Source organism: Rhinopithecus roxellana, chromosome 7, assembly GCF_007565055.1.
Source record: "Rhinopithecus roxellana isolate Shanxi Qingling chromosome 7, ASM756505v1, whole genome shotgun sequence".
Taxonomy (NCBI): domain Eukaryota; kingdom Metazoa; phylum Chordata; class Mammalia; order Primates; family Cercopithecidae; genus Rhinopithecus; species Rhinopithecus roxellana.
The window spans coordinates 64,109,554-64,132,374 of NC_044555.1; the positions used below are offsets into that span (position 1 = coordinate 64,109,554).

General features: G+C 38.7%; 1 protein-coding gene and 1 non-coding gene across 2 annotated transcripts in view; one reads left to right on the plus strand and one right to left on the minus strand.

The window, feature by feature from the left end:
* Positions 1-11,670, plus strand: part of TSPAN7 (tetraspanin 7) — a 118,779-nt gene extending 107,109 nt beyond the window's left edge. The window contains exons 6-8 of the mRNA XM_030933783.1: positions 3,963-4,046; positions 10,345-10,420; positions 10,690-11,670. Coding sequence (XP_030789643.1) covers positions 3,963-4,046; positions 10,345-10,413 — 153 coding nt within the window. The 3' untranslated portion in view covers positions 10,414-10,420; positions 10,690-11,670. The remainder of the gene's footprint in view (positions 1-3,962; positions 4,047-10,344; positions 10,421-10,689) is intronic.
* Positions 11,671-19,637: 7,967 nt separating this feature from the next.
* On the minus strand, positions 19,638-19,744 carry LOC115898806. The gene has a single exon (XR_004058471.1). It is a non-coding gene; the product is annotated as a U6 spliceosomal RNA (small nuclear RNA).
* Between the last annotated feature and the right edge of the window lie 3,077 nt (positions 19,745-22,821).

Sequence of the window (22,821 nt, forward strand, 5' to 3'; positions counted from 1 at the left end):
ACAGCACAGTGCCTGGCACAGATTATGACACAGATGTGATACATGTTAACTGTAATGTAAATGATGATGGTGAAATTTGTCTTCTGTATCACATGGAGTCTTTTATTAACAATGATGCAACAGTTTCTTATAGGGAGGATCTTTTGTTAGTATGTAAAAACAAGTTTGGAGACGTATCTTATAGTACATCTATAATCCTTACAATTATTTCCAGAAAGAGAGATAGGGTCACCTTTTTTCATTTCATTGATAAACCTACACACTGACCTCACTTTCCACCTCCCCACTGTAATCCAACTTTATATTTTCCTGGCCACCTCAAATACTTAGAAGATCTGCTTAACTTCTCTCTTACTTACCTTATAGCCTCCAACCTGGCTCCCTCAGAGGAGAAAACGTGAATGAAAACTAAAATTTGTCTACCAAGTTTCCTTAGACATTTTTATTTAATGCCCACCTGAACTTATGAGACACATTACTTCTCCTGACTAAATCTCAGACACCTAATCTATACAAGGTGGGAGATGGGGATGGGGTAATAGTAGATGCTCATAAATGTTACCCGTCCTCCCAGTGACTCCTTCCCCTAGGAGGCTTAACTACTGCCACATTCTAGTTATATGGAATCCTATGATTTAGAATAAATGGATCATCCCTGTAGATCCTGTGGTGTCTTAGACCCTGTACTCTGATAGCACAGAAAGATGATTCTTGGCTCTTACCAGGAAGCTTGAGAAACCTGTCTTGTACGGATAACTGGGAGAGAACAGGAGGAAAGTATGTAGAGTTAAATAGGATATTTATTGTTTGGATTTGGGGACAGGTTTTATTTTGGTTTTGCTAGCAGGATGATGAAATGTCTGCAGGTTCAGTTGGCTAATAGCATTGGCTGAAATCCTACTTCATAGGAATTATTTGACAGTTTGTAAGGGCAAGAGGAACATAGTTATTCTGCTTGGCAGCTACAGAGATACCTCTTCCCATAACCTATCTGGAACTAGTGTTCTACTCCTAGTAGTTAAAGTCAGTCACTTGCAGATGTTTTCCATTGGTGATTGTTGATTTAGACATGCTGAGAGGGCGAGCAAATGAACTGTTCTGAGTGTTTCCTAGGATACTTAGCAGGTCTGTGTAGATTTATCTCACACCTGACAACCAGACTTTCGTATTAGGGAATTGAGAGAGGTTGTTGTGAGTAGATAAGATCATAGTTTAGGGGAAAATTTAAGGTTGAATGCAAACATGGCCTGTGGTTGTAGTATTAAATCAGCTCTTGCAGTATGCAGATCTGTGCTGAGACCTGGAAAATGAACTTTGGGGTTCATGCAGTAAATAACAGAAAAATCCAGAGATGGCAAACTTTTATTTTGACATTGGTCTCTTATTGTTTAAAAACAAAACAGAAAAAAAAAACTAAGTCACTTTTCTCATTTTAATTAATCCTATTACTGATATGTTCATTAACTTGCTTTCTTATTTGGAATAAAAAATAATGAGAAAACATTTCTTATAGAAGAGTGCTTCTCACCTTTTAATGGGCATGTGAAGCGTCTGGAGATCTGGTTAAAATTCATTAAAAATATGTCAAAAGGAATAACCCATGGATCTGGCAGATTCTGATTCAGTAGGTCTGGGGTGGAGCCTCCAATTCTGCATTTCTAACAAGCTCCTAGGTGAATAAATACTGCTCATTCAACATCCATACATTGAGGAGCAAGGTTTAGAGAGAACTATTTCGGCACAGTTGTACTAATGCCAGGCAGTTATTTCCTTTTTCTGGTTTCTCCTACTGGTTAGAGTGGCCTTACAAAAAATAATGTGACCAAGTCTAAAATCTTCTAGAATGGAGTAGAAATCATACTTTAGAAAATATATTCATTTTAAGTGTAGAATTGAAGTGCGCAGAAAAAAAATCTATGCCAAACTATTTTGCAGAATAAGAAAATACTCATTTTGCTTCTCTCTGGGTTGTATTATCAGGCTTTTGTTTCCAAATTTTGAGTTTACACAACACTGGTGCTGATCTGTACCTCATTCCTTAGCCCCATTATCACTGCAGGGAGAAGATACAGTAATGATGGCCAGCCTGGCAAACTGCCGTCTTAGCTGCTACCTTTTGGGAAAGTGTTAGAATATCCACATCTCTTTTCATTTTGTCTTCTTTCTAACCCAAATTCTTCTCTCTTCTACTACCTTTTGAAAAATTGTGTGAGATTGGGCATGGTGGCTCATGCCTGTAATCCCAGCACTTTGGGAAGTCGAAATGGGTGGATCATCTGAGGTCAGGAGTTTGAGACCAACCTGGCCAACATGGTGAAACCCCATCTGTACTAAAAATACAAAAATTAGCCAGTCATAGTGGCACACACCTGTAATCCCAGCTACTCGGGAGGCTGAGGCAGGAGAATCGCTTGATCCCTGGAGGTGGAGGTTGCAGTGAGCCGAGATCAGGCCACTGTACTCCAGCCTGGGTGACAGAGCAAGACTCTGTCTCAAAAAAAAAAAAAAAAGAAAGAAAGAAAGAAAAGAAAAGAAGAAAAGAAAAAAAAGGTGATATAGAGTTTCACTAGTAACAGTGAAATCAATAAGCTTCTACTATGGGGAATCAAATTTTAAAACTCCCCATGAGTGATAATGTATTTCCTTTCCCACTCCCACCCTGGCCTTCAAATTTGCATCAGATAACTAAGAAGTATAGTTTGTCGATTGCATTGAAAACACATGTCACACAAAGGGAACAACACATACTGGGGCCTATAGGAGGGTAGAGGGTGGGAGGAGGAAGAAGATCAGGAGAAACAACTAATGAGTACTAGGCTTAATACTTGGGTGACAAAGTAATCTGTACAACAAACCCCCACGACACAGGTTTACCTATATAATAAACTTGCACATGTACCCCTGAACTTAAATAACAAAAGAAAATATGTCTGAAAGCACTACTGGTAAGTTAATGCATCATTTTTTTTCCCTGCAAGCAGACTATAAATGTATATAGATATCACTTAATAGAAGACACAGCATTGGCAGAATTTTTTACAAGCTATGAGAAATGTTAAATTGTCAAATTTGAACTTAAAAAAGGGAAACATGCTTGGGGTTTTTTTGTTCTTCAAATGTTATTAAAACTTAGTGTGACATTTTGATAAACAAGAACCAGCTTTAATCTGTTTATCAAATTAATGTCTTTATTTTTCACAGACTTTATACATTTTAGTTGAAGCCCCTTTCCAGAAAACTGGAAAAAGACCATGTCTTCCTAGCTGAATAAATCAGTTCAGAACTCTAGGTTGATTTGGCCAGTTTCAAATAAATATACTTACAAATTCTCTTTCTCTCTGGAAAAGATGACCCTAGAACACAGGTTTTCCCTATTTAAAAAATCCTAATGGTCTCATTAGGAAGAACCCTAAAACGCCATAAGGTTGGCAGATATTCAAACACTTCCCTCCAGCCAGATGATTCCGAATTGTTTATTCAAGATTTTGTCATTCGTTGTCAAAATGCTAGTAACCATGTTTATGATGCTGAGATTTCCTGTTCAATCTCAATGCCGAATGTCTTTTCAAGTCTACTGCTTTGTCTCTATAGTGTTTGCTTCATAGATCTTAGAGATTTCTTGCTAAATTGCATCCTACCACAGAAATATTTGTCGATGAAATTGTGTCTGGGATTGACTTAAAATGGGATGGGAGTTGGGGAGGTTCAAAAGAAGCAAGATTGACCAGATGTTAATTTGTGATGTTAGGGGAAGGGTCATGTGTCTCTGTATTTTTGTGTATGTTTGAAACCTTTTCTTATTTTTTTAAGTTTGAAAAGAATGCTAATAAATCCCTGGAGTGAGTTGCAATTGTATTTGCTGAATTAAGGTTGAAGTGTATGTTGGGAGTGTTTCGAGTACACATAGCCCAGCTTGGCCTGAGTAAAAACATGTCTCCAAGACAGTGTCTTTCTCTTTCCAGGGTTGTTATGATCTGGTAACTAGTTTCATGGAGACTAACATGGGAATCATCGCTGGAGTGGCGTTTGGAATCGCATTCTCCCAGGTAGCTTCATAATTGTGCAGAACCTGGTCTAACCTTTCCCCTGCCTCCCTCCCTGGCCTCCAGATTCTCTGCCTGCCTTCCTGTGCTTTGGGAAAAGCTGATAGATGGGGTCAAAGCTCCTTGCTCATTAGTCCTCAGGTGATCTGTTTATTGATTTTTCTTTTTCAACTCAAATGAAGTTTTGTCATCAAGGGAATATCAGTTACAGTTACACTAATGACTAGCTCCAGAAAAACAACTGGTTACTTCTGTAGGTCAAATGGAGGTTAACTGAATAACGTGCTGGCATAATTGGATCATAAACAACTCAAAACAGCAAATGGCTGATCTGGATTTGGGAGAAGCGTTTTTCCTGATTGACCTGACCCTTTTTTGCTCTCTCTTAGTTCCCGTGTATTACGGATGAGATCTCTCCCTTTAAAGAAAGCCTAAATTTAGCAAACTTCGACTTGTGATCATTATTTTAATCTCTAAGTTTGGCATTTGTAAGAGGTTTGAGTATTCTTACGTGGTTCTTAAGAGGAAATAAAATTTTATGTACTAAATTTTATAGCCCTTTATCTGTACCTACCCTCAAGAAAACAATGGGAGAAGTACTATGCCAATTAAGTAAACCACACACACTGGAGGATAGAATAAGATTAAGCTAAATCTAAAACGTAGCCCACCTCCACCAGGCAGGGCATGGTCCCATAGGCTTCTGATCTCCCAGACAAATGATACATCCTTGCTATAATGTGGCTTTGGGTAGAAGAATCAACATGTATAGTTAACAAGCAAGAGCAAACTTTGTTTATGTTTAACTCAGACTTTGTTCAGACCAACAGATCGTTTTTCAAACAAAGCCCAATTAATGTTGTCTGAGTAATGTCTCCACAGCTCTCATTTCTTTTTTTATTTTTTAATTTCTTTTTATTTAGGACCTGGTGTCTACAACAAATCACAACTCTAATTTCTATATAGGCTATCTCAGACTCTAATTACTTTTTCCCTACCCATCTGTATCTCTGGCCCTCCTGCTTAGCAATGCAGATATACTTTAATTTTATTGCAGTTTGTTCCTGAAACTTTCTAATTGAAATGTAGAATATACGGAAAGGTGCATAAATTATGTTTACAGCTTAATAAGTTACCACAAAATGAACATAGCTGTGTAACCCTCGCTTAGATTAAGGCATAGAATTTTAGCCTGATGGTTTGTTTTTTACAAGTAGACAGCCTTAGAGAAGTAGAAGAGCTTTTCTTCCTAAGCAGTTACAAAACCTGTGCAACATTTTATCTCACAAGAGCATGTGGGCTCAGCCAACACAAGTGTGTTCCTTGTTGCAATTTCAAAACTATCTTGTACCATGCTTCGTTGTTTTTTGTTTTTGTTTTTGTTTTGAAGCCCATGAAGTGAATTAAACCCTCAACACTCCAACACATAGACAAACCAGAGTGGGGTCACAAACAATGCAAATTAACTCAGTCTCCAGAGACATTTGAAAAGCAATTGCTACTCTGAAATTTATTCTAGTTGCTGTAATATTTCGATAATAATACTCAGCAACGTCACTCTAATGACTGAGGGACATTTTAGAGGATCCCCAAACCCTGGTGACTGATGCAAATGTGCAGGATGCACTTGACAGCCTTGAACATCCTGTTTACTTAACACATGTATGTGTAGCACCATATTGTTAACATCAAAAGAGCATTCTTGTGTTTGGCATTTGAGGAGGCCTGTCCCATTGGAGGAAAAAAAAATATTGCTGAAGTCTCCCCTACTAGCTATTCTAGAACCATAAAGGGACATTATGCTGATACTGTACATTAGGAGAAGAGAGCCTCAAATAATGTGGAATCTCATGAATGAAACACCTTATCATCCAAGAATATTTCCATGTGGCCATGAGCATGAGTGTATGTGTGGTATTAGGAGATTCCTGTTTTCATTAATGAGTTGAATCAAATGGATCCTTCTCCAAGTAATGAATCTGATTAATACCTCTCTTCCACTCTTCTCTCACACATCCCAATGAAGAAATGTATGATTAGACAAATAATTATCTGGCCTGATTAATCTCTCTGTGCTACCTTAAAGAAATCTGTGATTTGTGAATTGTTGAATATGTACTGTGACCCTCTAGGGCAGTAAGAGAGGGGCTTTGACCTTAAGGAATCCCAACTCTGAAACTCTCTGCAGTGAGTTTAGGTCTCATCAAGGTACCACATAGTTGTTGGGGTGATAAAACACAAAGCCCAGTGACATCATACCATGGTGCCAGTACTGCTCACCCATGTGGCCAGGCAGGTCCAGCAGAGCAGACACTTGAGACCTGCTCCCAAGTTCGGGCAGGGAGAGGAATGGCTGTGGCTGGCATTTGCCAGCCAGATGCACCAGGAACTGCAGCTATTTATGGTGCCATCAGCCTCAGGGCTCTTGAAAGCTGAAGTTGGCTTCCAGATGTCCGTAGATCCAGGGCATCCCTGGGACAATGGTGGCCACTTACCAGATGCCCATTCACAAAGAACCAGCCCTACTGATCCTGGTCAGTGACCTGGAACCAGACCTTTGGCTACATGTGTTCAGAAATTTTAGAGCCAATGTCATAGTAAAATTTAGCACATGTTGTCTGATATTGATGAACCAGTTGTGTTGGCCTATGCCTTAGCCTTCCTATAATAAAGAAGGGTCTACTAAGTAGAGGCCACAGAGAGGACAAAGTGGGTAGGAAAGAACAGAGCTCTCTCTCTCCCTCCCTCCCTCCCTCCCACTTTTGCTCTCCTGCCCTCGACCTTTTTCTTGCCCCTTTCTTTGCTTGCTCTTACGACCTCCATGCTATCATCTGTTGGAAGAAACTGGCCATGCACATCTATTGTCTCAAAGATTAAAGGTGGTATAAAGTATTAGGAAAACTAAGCTGGGTCTAGCCTTTTAATACACTGGGCAAGAACTTTGTTCCCTGTTAGCTAACTTAGCTAACTGAAAGCTCTCGAGTGCTGTTTTTGAACAGCAGCAGGGTTGTGTCAAGCATTAAACACTTCTCTCTACAAACTTCCATTGCCTTTGCCCTCTCAAGGTAAACCTCATTTGTCTGGACTTGATGGGCAGAGTCTGCTGCCCTATAAATTTAGAGCAGAAGGTTGAATCTGTTTAGTAGGGTACCTCTTCGTTGCATCTTTGGCAACTGCTCTTTCACTCGAGGGCTTGTGGGGAGAGTGAGAGATGGAGCATGCACGTACAGCACCCCTATCCTATCCCCACCCCCAAAATGCCCTGGAAGCCAAGAACCATGGGATGTCTCAGCATGGACATGTTTATTGTTCAATTTGTGATATTGTGTATATGTACATACGCATGTGTGTGTGTGGTGGCGTGTTCTCTGGTCTTCTGTGTTTAGTACTTCCGTGTCTAAGGTAAATAGACCCAGGGCTTTGCTAGACTCGGAACCTGTTAGGCTGGATTAATTCCCCATAACATGTAATATTGTAGTCCTGAGTAAAGACAGTAGAGCCATTTTCCAGAAGGGGAGGGTTGAGTGACTCGCTTGAAGTTGGGCAGCTACTATAGATCCAGTATTATAATTCTGACCTCTTCACCTGGCCTGCTGTATTAACTTTTAAGGCCAGAGATCACCCTTGTTCCTGCCTCTGGTAGCACCTAAAGGGAATTCATTTATTGCTTTTATAACAAAAAGACTTAAGTCTGTGAAATCCAAAAGGAAAAGGTACTCATAAGAAAACACAGACCCTATTACTACCCATCCATTTTCTGACCCTCATCCTCCCGTCTGGCCTCCTCCAGGGTCTAAATGCTGCTAAGATGTGCCAGTCATTCTTTTCTTTTGGGGGGCCCTTGAGAAGACTTGTTTACCTTTTCTATGTAGAGGGCAGGACAGAGCTGAGGCTATTCTTAGATAGGACGAGAGGGTACAACATTAAGCTCTGAGAATTACCTGTGTAGCTTGGGGCGTATTCTTTAACCTCTCATAACCCTCAATTTTCTTATCTGGAAAACTGAGATTGTAATATTGTACAGGTTGTGGTAAATATTCAATACAGGCTAGGTACAGTGACTCATGTCTGTAATCCCAGCACTTTGGGAGACAGAGGCAGGCAGATCACTTGAGCCCAGGAATTCAAGACCAGCCTGGTCAACATGGCAAAACCCCATCTCTACTAAAAATACAAAAATTAGCTGAATGTGGTGGTGCACAACTGTAATCCCAGCTAGTCAGGAGGCTGAGGCAGGAGAATCACTTCAACCTGGGAGGTAAAGGTTGTAGTGAGCCGAGATTGCACCACTGCACTCCAGCCTGGATATTCAATACAGTCAGCTCTCCATATCTGCAGGTTCTGTATCCATGGATTCAACCAACTATGGATTGAAAATAACAATACAACAAAAAATAATGCAAATAAAAGCAATATAGTATAGCAACTATTTATACAGCATTTACATTGTATTAGGTATTATGAGTAATCTTGAGATGATTTAAAGTATAAAGGAGGATGTGCATAGCTTATATGCAAATATTGCACGATTTTGTGTCAAGGACTTGAGCATCCTAGGATTTTGCTATCCTCAGGAGGTCCTGGAACAAATCTCCAACAGATACTAAGGGATGACTGTAATTTGTTCTACCTGAATGTGTTATGTACCTCTGACACTTATTTGATTTTTGACATTATCAAGTGTGTTCTGCTGTTTGTTGGTCCTGGAAAATGGAAGTTCTAATAAAAAGAGACAAACTATAAGGTTCAAGGTCATTACACTCATATTTTAGTTTCTCATTTGGCAGAATATTCTAAAGGTTATAGCCATGGTATCTTCAGCCACTTGGCAGTAAGTGCATGAGACTATGTATTTTATGGCACCAAATGATGTTGGCCAGAACCTTGGTAGGAGATAGGACGAGTCCAATAAGATGATGATGCTTCCTTACCTGAAAGAGGTTATAGTTTGCATATTTCACAGCACAATTTTAATTTGTAAAAGGACGATAAGAAATGAGAACTGGAACCTGCACGGGTAGGTTAAGAGCCAGGAGAGTGGAGTTCAGGTGTTTCCCTGACCAACAGTGGGACCTGAAGTGGCAGTAGGTGTTTCATCTATAAGATGAGGGTGACTAGGTAGACTGGATGAGCAGTTCCCTGCCCTTGAAGGCTTGTTAAAACACCAGTTGCTGGGCCCCAACCCCCAGCGTATCTGATTCAGCAGGTCTGGGGTGAGATCTGAGAATGTGCATTTCTAAAAATGTCCCAGGCGATCGTGATGCTCTTGGTCCTGGGGTCGCACTTCTAGTGACACAGGTCTGATCCAGTAAAACATGCCCAGTTGTCTAAAGAGAAGGGACTACACTGACCAAGAGAAAGCAGCCTCTAGACTCAAGTGCACAATTGGGCTCCTCTCTAAAGGATACTGATCCTCCAGATTCATGAGTGGAAATTTTCTTTTCTAATGAACAGAACAAGATGTGCTTAAGGGTGTCTTGAGGGTATCACAATCATCTTTATTAGATTCACTTGTGCACAGTTTAGATCAAGGCACAAAGACAAGTGGAGGACTAGAATCTTCTGAGGAGGTAGAGGTACTACATCACTGGTTGTCCTGAGGCCCCTAGAAAAACTGGGAGGTGGGCCCTGGGTGTAGATGAGCCCACTTAGGCGTAAGATATCTACATAGTCAATAGACAGAATATAAAGCCCCACTTTCCCCTAGCCCCTCCTACCTTTTCATAAGCTGTGGCTTTCTTACCTCACTGGTGAATGTGCCTCATCAAGAATAGGGTCTCTGTTCTTGCCTCAAGGAAAGAACTATTATTTTGTCAGCTGGGTATGGTTGAGATATCATAGTGTGCTGAGAAATCTTCCAAATGCATGTGCTATAGATTTGAATTGAATTTTAGCCTTTTAGTTAATATATCACTAAATTCTGTGTTCCTTAATTTTTTTTATTACTCTCATAACATGAACAAATTTTAATACTCCTTAAGTGTCAAAAGTTGCTCTTAAATGGCCAGAGTGAGCTATAGCTGGAACATAATGGCCAGTTAGAGAACTTCCAGTTGGCTCTGCAGTTAGACTCCCAACAACTGAGATCCCATGGTTGAAATCAGGTTTTATCTTTTGCTCTAGTGCCCTTTCCCCATTTACATACAGAAACACTTGGTTGTTGAAAAAATTATGTCTAGTGATACACATATATCAAAAATCACATTATCCCCCATAAATATATAAAAGTATTAATTAAAAATTAAGAGGGTGTGGTTCGGTGACTTGAGATTCTCGTTTTCGTTTTTCTCCCTGGCAACAGTTAATTGGCATGCTGCTGGCCTGCTGTCTGTCCCGGTTCATCACGGCCAATCAGTATGAGATGGTGTAAGGAGAAGGTAGGTGACAGTGGGGAGTGTTTAATTTTGAGGGATCCCCTTTGGGACACATAATACCCTTCAAATGTGCAGGAGTACTCCCTGGCCATTGAGCTACCTGATCTTGGTGGCACTTGTCCATGTGCAGAAATCTCATTTCCGTGGTTCTGGGAAGGAAGTATAATTGGTTCTTTTGTGAAAAATGTGGAAATGCTTTTTTCAGCTTGTTATCTTTCTTTTCAAGTCCTTATTACTGGTGAATCACTCACATGTTCTAATTTCTCTCTTAGTCTTTCAAGAACGACGGAATAAGTGACCTGTTTTAAAAAGGAACTGCAGCAATCTTTGAAAGACTTCCAAAGAATGTTAGAGCACAGTACATAATACACCTGCCCTGCTCCCCCTATCCCTTACCCCCCACGTGCAACTGACACTCCCACCCAGTCTCTGCTCCACCTTTCAGCCCGTGTCACTTGTAGTGTCCATTTTGTGAAGCCTTGTTGTGCCACAGAGTGTAGCCAGGTCCCCCTGCAGCTAGTCCTAGTGAACCTCACCCCGAGGCCCTGCATGGGCCAGCCCCTCCATCTGTACTTGGTCCAACTGCAACTCATCATCGGTGACTGGTTATCACACCATCGCTGGCCCCTTTGGGCCCTGCATGTAGTGTGGGAGGCTCCTGTTAGCTCCTCACTGTGGTAAATGCCACACACCTTTAGGTAGATAAGCAGACGATAGTTATCTGTTCTTTTGACTTAATCTCATTTGGTTTGATTTTCCCTCTACTAAGGCTTTCCTACCTTCTTCAGGCTGCCTAAGACATGTAAAGAAACACATCGATAATTGTCCATGAGGAGAAAAAAAGCATGTGTCATGCATGAAGGAAACTGAGCTTTAGGTGGCCTCCTTGCTTGTTACATACCTGGGTATGTGTAGGCAGTTTAGTGCATCTTTGCCTCTCAGTTGAAACCTGTATAATCCTGTTACAAAGCTGTGTTGTTGCTTCTCGTGAAGGCCATGATATTTTGTTTTTCCCCAATTAATTGCTATTGTGTTATTTTACTACTTCTCTCTGTATTTTTTTTCTTGCATTGACATTATAGACATTGAGGACCTCATCAGAACAATTTAAAAATGAGTGTGAAGGGGGAACAAGTCAAAATATTTTTAAAAGATCTTCAAAAATAATACCTCTGTCTAGCATGCCAACAAGAATGCATTGATATTGTGAACATTTGTGATATATGTATTAATAAATAGAGCAATTACAAGCAGCTGTGTTCTGGTTCTGTTCTTTGGTTCTTATGAAAGTTTTTAAATACATTTCTATTCCATCTTGCTCTTCAGGACATTGCAGGCAAGTGGACCATCTCACACACTGACACACCTCTCCATGTGTCACCCCAGCAAAATAGCATCAGGCAGCAGAGAAGCTAAAGGGTTAGATTTTTAAAATGATTGTTATGGACACTTCAGAAACTTTAACCATTTATCATGAACAGAATACATTGTTGTCTGCAGAAATAGAGCCTTCATATCATTTCAGGCCTTTGAAATCCTCGGATCTGAAATCCGTGAAATAAATACAAAGATTTCAGCTGAGTTTTTAAAGTCTGGATTTCATTTTTTTAAAAAAGGAAATGAGCCTCTATTCTTTCCTTCATCGTTTCTAATGAGCATGAATTCTTCCCTTTCCTCTTTCCTGGGTTGGATTGAATAAACACAATCTAGAGAAGAGATTACATCCTACGATTCAGCCATCCCAATGCCCCAGTTTGTACTGAAGTATGGAATGCTTACACTTGATTTAAAGAGAATTTTATCAATAGGTGCAGTAGATTATTTGCAATCAGTTTATTCTTGATGAGTCATCCAAAAACCAAAAGCCTAGTAAAAGCATAAATTGATCTGTTACCAAAATGAGTGGATCTAAAAGACTCCCTCTTCTCTATAGCACAGACTGTAATTAGAATGGAGATGGCTTTCTAACTAGATGCATTTATTAGCCTGATCTCTGCATAGAGTAAACCCTACTACAACATTGACAAAGGACACTGCTTAAACCTTCAGTTGTACCCTCTTCAAAAGGTCAGCATTTTTAGTGAATTAAGGAGAGCTCTTCTGTGGAAACGTATGTAGCTCAAAAATTTTTCACATCTCTGTTTCGTAATTTCTATTTCATTATATATTGAAATGAGGCTTTTCTGTAAAATCCTAAATAGAGCCCAACCCATGGTTTATCTTTTTGCAAACTGTGTGTTTATTGGTATACTTTGGTAAGTAAGAAATCTATATACTTTCTAAATTAAATTCAGATCTCAGAATAACATACTTTTAATGTGAAACATTTGGACCAAAGTTGATTTTCCTTTAAAACTATCAAGTGTTTATGTTTCAACTCTGAATGACTTGTGTGTAATGTCCTTTCCTCTTTCAAAGGAAACTTAAAGGACACAAATTGAAATACTTTTTTTGTTTTCTTTTATTATCTTCCGCCCAATTTTTTTTTTTTTTGAAATATAACATTTACTTATGGTAAAAAACACAAAATGTTAAGTGTGCAACTTGAACTTGCTCATATGTACAAACCAGTGTAAACAACTGCCCAAATTATATACAGAGTATTTCAGCACCCTTGAAGGTTCCCTGGTGTCCCTTTTCAGTCAGTAACCACAGCCCTCTCACATCCCCTCAACCCTGCTCAGGAGTACCACTAATCTGAATTATATTCCCATAGATTAGTTTTGTCTCTTCTTCAACTTCAAATAAATAGAATCACACAGTGTGGACTGTTTCGTGTAGCTTCTTTCACTCAACATTGTATCTGCAAGAGTTAGTTACATGATGCATGTAAACATAGTCTTGTCTTCATTGTTGTATAGGATTACATTACACAAATATAGCACAGTTTATCCATTCTTCTGGACATTTGAGTTGTTTTTTAGGTTTGGGCTACTATGATACAGCTGCAATGAGCATTATGGTATATGCTTTTTGGTGGACATAAATACACATGCAGGATTGCTTAGAAATAAGGTATGTTTAGCTTTAGAAAGTACTATATAACATTTTCCCAAAGTGGTTATACTAATTTATACTCCAATCAGCAATGTAAAAAAGGTCTAGTTGTTCCACATCCTCACCAACACTTGTTATTCTCAGTCTGTTTTATTTTAGCCATTCTGCAGATGTATAGTGTTATCTAGATTTAATTTGCCTCACACTTTCACTTTTTCATTGACATTGACTTTTTCATTGTATTCTGTTCATGATAAATGGTTAGTTTCCGAAGTGTCCATAACAATAATTTTAAAAATCTAACCCTTTAGCTTCTCTGCTGCCTGATGCTATTTTGGTGGGGTGAGAGCACACATGGAGATTTGATTTCCTCTTTTGTAAGATGTTCAAGTATTTTGTGTATTTTAAAATCAGTTGTCTTTATTGATTTGTAGGAATTCTTTCTCTATTCTGGACAGAAGTCCTTTCTTGGATGTAAGTATTGCAAATCTTTTCTCCCAGCCTGTGACTTGCCTTTTCAAGAAAAGTGAGTTCTGGATTAACAGTGCATCTGGTTAGAGGTAGAAGCATTGACACAAATAATTCAAAATATTAAAAGTCCTTTCTTCCTAGCAAGAGCAATGTTTGATTCCACGGTGCCTCCACTATTTATTAGTTGACTTTAGAAGGAGCTTTGCCTTTTATTTGTGTTGTGCTTATGCTAATGTAATTAGTTTACATTTTCTACAAATATAAAGATTTGCAGCTGGGAAGAGGAAATAATTAAAACGTGTCATTTGAAAATGTCAGGAGCCAGGCCCAGTGTCTCATGCCTGTGATCCGAGCTACTCAGAAGGCTAAGGCAGGAGGAATGCTTGGGCCCAGGAGTTTGAGCCTGCAGTGAGCAATGATCGTGCCACTGTACTCCAGCCTGGGCAACAGAGCAAGATCCTGTCTCTAAAAAAATAAATAAATAAAATGAAATAAAATATTGGGGCATCCCCCAGCAATCAGACTCAGGAAAAAAAATATTGGGGGACAGGCTAAGGAATTTAGGTTTAAAGTAACAAAATACACAAAACAAAGGTTTTCTTGTTTGCACACATTTAATTGTCAATATTAAAAGTCTTTGAACAAAACTTAGGTAATAGATTTTTGAGATTATAAATCATAGCCCAGCCCAGAGATTGTTGAGGTTTAGCCTGAGCTTTTTCTTTTTTAAAACTCTCCAGTTGATTCAAATGTCCAGGCAGAGTGGGAACCTCTGTACTAGAATCTGGCTTCAGCTTACCTTTTTCACCTTGTGCTCCACGTCTATCCTATTTACTTGAGATTGTTTTATCCCATGCTTTCACTCTCATTCTCCCTGTTTGGCATGCCTTTTCCCAAGGCTTCCCATCTTCAAATACCATCTTATCTGTGATGTTCTTTTGATAACTGCAGTCCTAGCCTCCTGTGGCAACTGTCTTCTGTGCCCCACATTTTAAATCAAGTATTAATATTTTCCAGAATGTTGTCCATTTTTCCTGCTTTCAAGTTTATAAAGTTGTTATAGTAATGTCTCATTTTTGAAATTTTAATGACACCTACTTTTGTTCCCTTTTTCATTCCTAGCATTATTTCTTTCTTCCCTTTTTTCCATTAATGCTGAAAATTTGTCTATTTTGTGTATTTTCAAAGAACCAGCCTTTCAGTTTCATCCTTTCTATTGTTTGGTTTTCATTTCATTAATATCTGTTCTTCCTTCTGTTTTCTTTGGGTTTCCTTGGATTTTCTCTTTTGTCAATCCTTAGCTCATTGATATTTTAAACCATCTTTTCTAATAATTTCATGAAAGGCTGTAAATTCTCATCTAAGTACAACTTTAACTGCATTTCAGTTTTAATTTGAAATTTTTGTTGTCTTTCAGTTCTAGACATCTTGCAGTTTCCATTAGAATTTATGCATTGAACCATACATTGGGAATTTTTTTTTAAAGTTTCCAAACATGGATTTTAGGGCTTTTTTGTTCAAAAAACTTGGTTTGTATAATAAAGATTCTTCATTTGTTGAGACTTGCTTTGTGCCTGGGTATGTGGGCAGTGTTTGTTCTGTGTGTGCTTGAAAGTATGTACCTTCTTTAATTGTTGGATGCAGGATTAGGACAAGCCTGTGAATATATTCAAATAGTAAATTTTATGAATATTAGTAAAATCATCAGTTCTTATGAATATTTTATCTGTTTATCAGTTTTTAAGAATGATGCATTAAAATCCCCCACTATGATTGTAGATTCTGTCAGTTTTTGCTTTATATATTTTTAAGCTTTGTTGTTAGTGACATGCAAGTTTAAGATTATGTCTCATAGATGAATCATTTCTTTTGTCATTATGGACTTTCTTTTCTCTCAATTATGATTTTTTTTCTTTAACATTCATTTTGTCTGATATTATAGTTATAATTATTTTTTCTTTTGATGAGTATTTGCCAAGAGTATCGTTCTGTATCTCTCTGGTTTCAGTCTGTAATATTTTTGAGTTAGACATGTCTGGACATGTCTCTTTCACAACACATAACTGCATTATGTTTTCTTTTTCAGTCCAATCTGAGAAAGCTTTAACAATTATGTGTTGTTATTACTGATGTTTTGGTTTTATTTCTACCATATTATTTTTTCTGTCTACTATTCATTTCTTTCCTATTTTGCTTCTTTTCTGTCTTCTCTTGAATTAAATATATTTATATTTCTTCTTTGGAAATTATAGATGATATTTTTATTGTTTTAGAGGTTAATCTTTTAACATGAATATTTGCATTTAAAATTAATCAGAATAAGGATTCTTAAGAAAGATAGGGATCTTTCTCCAAAATAACAGAAAGACCTTGGATTGTTTTAATTCTAGTCACCACTCACTTAACTTCTTTATTTTTGTTGCCTGACATTTTATTTCTACCATCTCCCCAAATGAATATTAACTATTAGTGGCTTTACAGTTTATTTAGACTTACCTAAATGTGTACCATTTTGTTGTTCCCCCATTGCTTCTTGCCTCTTAATCCTTCTGGGTTCAGAGATCTATATGTAGTAAATAATCTCAATTTGCACTAGAAAAGTATCATCAAAAGACAAAATTATAACAAGTTAAGTTTAAAGATCTTCATTGACTTTATTTGTGATTCCAGAATTGGGCAACACTTCGTTCTGTGAAACGGAATCAGTGTTTTAATGAGATGAGCAGAAGGAGTTGGCTTTATAGACAGAGAAAGTCTGAAGAAAGCAGAAGCAAAGAACAAAGAGCATAGCAGTCGTTTCAAAGCTACTTTTCTTGTAAAGCAGGACAAGGAAACAGGGCAATAGAAAAATAATAGTTAACATCAGGTTACTTCGGGACACTTTTTTGTGTAAGAATTAAAGCAGAGGGAACTTCATTATCAAGCCTATTGAAGATTATAAACTGGCCTGCTAAGGAAATTAGCTGTTTCTCCTTGCAATGTCAGAAAACAACTTAGTTTAGGTTTAGTGACTTTAGGATGGGTGACTTCATTTGGATTTTTAGTCTGGTCTGTTGGGGCCTAGAAGAGAAGCTTAGTCCAAAAGAGTGGCCTCCTATAAATTTCATTTAGCAGTGTATATTTATTTCCTAAACATATTTTTAATCCACTATTAGAGGTTTTGCCTAATGTGTCTAGGTCCATTTCTTTCCAGTTTGCCACGTTACCAGGATGTATATTATATTATTTGCAGTGTATTATATGCTGCCTTCTGTTCTCTAATTATTTTACATGTAAGTAATTTTATTCACAGTTGATTAGGATCCTTTAATAGTGTTCTTGAGGGCAAGGATGATGTCAATACTGTCTTTGTATCCCCCAGTGACTGGCACAGAACTAAGCACTTTCCAGGTTCTCAAATTACTTTATGAGTAACGAATGAATGAACTCCAAGTCCTTAAACTGTGTGCCAGAGCTTATCCAGTCTTACATAAATATATTTTCTTAGGTTATTTCAGTTGTTCTTTACGTCCTATTTGTGGTTTTATCTCTAGAATTCTGTGGCATTCCTTTTTTTGCCTCATGTCTTCTTTTCTACCAGTTAATGCATCACTAGTTTTGTCTCATAGGTATGTCATAATTTTTCCCAGTGTCCTCAAAGTAACTATGTGTCTTGAGTAGAACTGGTATGATTCAACCTTGATTCTCATGTAGACTTACAGTCAGAATCCCCAGAATTCTGTTTCTTGGAGGAGGAAAAATGGTTGTCTTTGTTTCCTAATAGAACTTAAAGCATGTAAAAATATGTTAATAAACACTAAAAAGGTCCAAGAACAGATAAATGAATTCCTCCTGGCCCTGTTAGTTCTCTGCAACAAACGGTACTGGATGATATATATGCACAGAACTTTTGACGTTGTGTGTGGCATTTCTAGGGAGTGATATAATTTAATTAGAAAATGATTATTTGAAGACCTACTGGATTTGGACCATGAGATGTGAAGAAGAGTAAGAAAATGCTGTCAAGCAGTGTTAATTAATTTCCACATATATAGCAGATCTTTTAATCTAGTAGTCTGCTATAATAATTCAGGTTTGTACAGTTGATTGTGAAAGGCCAATGTGATATCTGTGACTATAACTGTCTTATCTATTGCTTTATAACACATAACCCCATCACTTAGCAGTTTAGAATAACAAACATTTATTATGACAGGTTTTTGTGCTTCAGAAATCCAAGTATGGCTTAGCTTGATGCCCCTGGCTTTCACATTCTCTCATGAGGTTATAGTCAAGCTATTGGTTGCGGCTGTAGTCTCCTGTGAAGGCTCAACTTGGGGGAAGGAAATCAGCTTCTGAACTCATTCAGTTGGCTGTGATAGGCATTGGTCCCTTTCCACATGAGCCTCTCCACAAAACTGCCTCAGAACCTGGTAGTTGGCTTGTCCCAAGATGAGCAATCAAAGAGTATTCAGGACAGAAGTCACTATTTTATAACCTAACACGCCACCACTTCTGTAATAGTCTATTTGTTAAAAGTCAATGAGTTAATCTAGGACACAGGAGGAGAACACAAGGGTGTGAATATTAAGAAGCTGGGACCACTGGTGGCTGTCTTGCAGGCAACCTGCCACAACTATACTTGATTCACTTCCCTTTGGGATTTATTGAATGACTCTCACAGTTAACAAAGAATAGCAATTAAACTAAGGAAGAGAACCATTTTACAAGTTTATACTCTACTCCCATTGAGCTTGATGTTTTTCATTTCTTTTTCTTTTTCTTTTTTTTTTGAGATGGAGTCTTGCTCTGTCACCCAGGCTAGAGTTAACAGGCGTGTGATCTTGGCTTACTGCAACCTCCACCTCCCAGGTTCAAGCAATTCTCCTGCCTCAGCCTCCTGAGTATCTGGGATTACAGGTGCTCGCCACCATGCCCAGCTAATTTTTGTATTTTTAGTAGAGGTGGGGTTTCACCATCTTGACCAGCTGGTCTCGAACTCCTGAGCTCGTGATCCACCCGCCTTGGCCTCCCAAAGTGCTGGGATTACAGGCATGAACCACTGCGCCTGGCCAATGTTTTTCATTTCTTTCATGACTAGCCAAGACTTTTTTGGCATCACCTCCTCAAATATTTCTCTTTAGGGGGTAGTTATTTTTTTATTATTTGTTTTTGTTTGTTTTTCTTTTTTATGAAGGTAGAAGTTCTGATGGTCAACAAAATCAAACTCTGAAATTTTTCAGAATGTCAAAGCTACTTTTCCATTATCTTGGGAGATTTTCTAATTTCTGGATATTGACTTTCTTGTGAAAAAAAACAGTAATTATCTCAATTCTGTATTACCACACATCTCTTGGTAAAATCGGTCTGAAAAGAAATCATTAAAAATAACTTGGTATTTGATTTTACCCATTCTTCCATTACCCTTATTTATTTCATGAGGATTCTTTTAAGTTACAGTTGATACTGTTAAGCAAATGGAGTGGTAGGGTTGTTTTATTTGTAATTGCTTTGGTAGCCAAAATACTACATTTTTAAGCAGACACTGATAAACTGATAAATGACTGTGTCCAACATACCCTCTAGAATAGTAAGGGTCTAGAAATTAGGTTGCAGTTGAAGAAATTTGTGATAATCTGCTTGTACAGGTTTGAATATATGGTGGTGCGGCATATTAGGGAGGTACAGCAAAGCATCGGAAACCATTTTCTTTAAAGATTGAGTACCTGAGGCTCAAACCCAGTCTGTCTTCTCTTTTTCTTTTTTTTTTTTTTTAAATATGGAATGCTTCACGAATTTGCGTGTCATCCTTGCGCAGGGGCCATGCTAATCTTCTCTGTATCGTTCCAATTTTAGTATATGTGCTGCCAAAGTGAGCACCCAGTCTGTCTTCTCTATCCTCTCCTGGACAGTTTCATCCATCTATGTTGCTTCAATTACCATGTTGATGGTAGTGACTTCTATCTTCAAATAGCTAGCTCACACACTTCTTTGGAGCTACAAATGTGTACAGTTCAGCTACCAATAACCATAGGGCTGAAAGTAGGATCGAAACCCCGAGTGGTGATAATGGTGAGACCAACTTGGACTCAAATGGAGGGAAGGTCCAAATCAGTCTGGTTTTGGATTAAAAGAAATGGGAATGTTGATGGCTGATGTGATACTTGATTTCTTCTCGGCTTAAAAGAATTTAAACAGGAGACACACAGCAAAGGAGGTACGGCATAGAGTAATTTATTGCTAAAGAAAAAGAATGTTGTGAAAGTTAGGTGCAGAATAAACAGTATACCCCGAGAGAAGGATTCAGGGCAGGCTGTTCATTAGGATGAGACAGCAAAGACTGGCACTAGGGAGACTCCCTTTGTGGGGTCTTCCATAATTATTCATAAGGAGTTAGAAAGAGGTGTTACTAGTTAGTATGTTCTGGGTGGTCTTCTGGGTGCACGTGAGCAGTACCTGTACATGCTTGTTCATATATCGCATGTCTCATTAGCATCTTAAATCTCTACCCCAAGGGTGTGTTTTTTACTATTATAATGAGCAAAGGGTCAGTTTGAGGACAGATAAAATGAAAATGTACACGCTGTCTAGAAGGGAAAGTCCCTACTGAGGATAGCTTTGCTCGAATGAACTCAATTACAATGCAAATGCTGCAGCTTATTGTGTTGACTGGTCACGATGGTCGCTGCAGTTGCTCAGTCAAGAGAACATGGTCATTGACTACCTATCCTGCCTTGGGAAATTTTGGTGAAGTTTCTTTGGGCAATTGTTACATAGATATTTATCAGACACCTACTATGATTTAGGCACTATTCTGAGTGTGGGGCTACAGTGATGACAAGACAGAGAAAGTACTTGCCATCATGGAACTTACATTTTCATGGAAACAGGCAGATAATGTGTGAATGAATAAAGTTAGTGATGGGCCTTAGAATGAAAATGAGTGACACTGGTGATGTTACTTTAACAGCTTACCTTTAAACTATGTGTTTGAATGAGTTCGTAAACCTGAGCAGTCAGGCTCTGACATCTCATTTGAGTTAATTTAAAGATGGGCTGAAGTCAGATTTATACATACCTGAGGCTTTGGGTGGGGCACTGTGGCCACAGGTGACTGTGTGGAAACCAGCCATTTATGGTTATACAAACAAGGCTAAAAACCTCTTGCAAATTAGGACCCTAAAGAAAGTTTTCAGAAATTCAATTAATCACTAATTATAGATATTCCCTTGCAAAGGAGAGTTAACATCAAGCAGAAGGGCATAACAGTGTTCATGGTATGTACATTAACAAGGAACATATATGCTGTAATCATGGTTGATTTAGCTTTGTGGACCAGCTCTGGCACTTCACTATTGGAAGCACCCCAGTTCTACCTGTTAGATGTATGAGGCTTTGTTGTCAGGTTGAATTTGAAGAAAGGATTTCATAGTTTCAATCTTAAATAATGAATTCAGAAGATATAATTAAGTATAGAGTTTATTCGAGCTCAGAGTTAGAGGATGGCCACCCTAGGCCACAGCTTTAAATTGCTGTGAAGGTATACTCTAATTAGCAGCAGTTACAAGTGTTTTTGTTTGAGATAAGATCTCCCTCTGTCACCCAGGCTGGAGTGCAGTGGCGTGATCAGGGATCACTGCAGCCTCGACCTCCCGGGCTCAAGTGATCCTCCCACCTTAGCTCATGTCTCCTCCCCCAGTAGCTGGAACTACAGGCATGTGCCACCATGCCCAGCTAAGTTTTTTGAATTTTAGTACAGACAGGGTCTCACTATATTGTCCAGGCTGGTCTCGAACTTCTAGGCTCAGGGGATCCTCCCACCTCGGCCTCCCAAAGTGCTGGGATTACAGGCAAGAGCCACCATGCTCGGCCTACAAGTGGATTTTTAAGGAAAAAAGGGGCAGGTTCCTAAATTGCTTACCAAGAATTTACATTAAAGTAACATAAACTATAGGTTGACTATACATTGTTCTTTGTATCACAAATTCGAGGAGCATAAGGATAATGAAGGAGATAGGTAGAGAGGTACAAATGACCTTAAACCAGTGTCCCCCCAGCATGGTTGTGGGGTGTGGGATGACTGATGTCCCATACTCATGTCTCTCTGAGCCTGCTAAACTTTGCACATACTCAGACTGCTTGAGCTATTTTTCTTTCTTCAAAAGCTTTAAGAAAAAAGTTTGAAAATCACTGAGTTAGATTATGACACTAATGAGAGGAATCAGAGCTGCACAAAATGTAGTCTGGATCAGCAGTGTGGGCATCACCCAGGAACTTATTATAACTGCAGAATCTCAACCCAGAAATTCTGTCCCACCCAGAATCTGAATCTGCATTTTAACAAGACCTCCTGGGGATTCATGGTCACAAAAATTTGAGAAGTACTGATTTAGGATTTAGGCCACTGGTTTCCAAACTTAGCTGTACTTTGGAATCACCCGGGAGTTGGGGAATAGACTGCGTATTGGGATTTTTAAAGGTTCCCCAGAGGATTCTGATGTGCAGCCAAGGTTGAGAACACTGATTTAGGCCACAGCCTAAGCCCTAATATGATTGTTGTCCTAAAAATATGGGCTGTTTTGCCATTAGAGAACCAGGTTTATAGTATAAGTCTATCAGCTAGGACCCTATACCACTAGGGAAAGGTGACAGAGCCCACCCAACATCCTCCTTGCATATGAAAGCTAGTACGTAGTGAATGGAGAATGGTTATTCTGGTAAGTGGGTGGGGCAAGTGTCAAGGGCATTGAGAATTCCTTTCCAGCAGATGGTATCACTTATCAACTGGTTTAGGACAGCAGTGAGATCTCATTTATATGCAGCAATTTTCCTCTTCACCAGGGATTAACTCCGTAGAAACACTCAGACTAGTCTGCCTGCTACTCACCCTGTTCAATTTAAATTTATTTTATGTAATTGTATGCAATAATTTATCTGTGAAATTCCTCTAGGGGAGG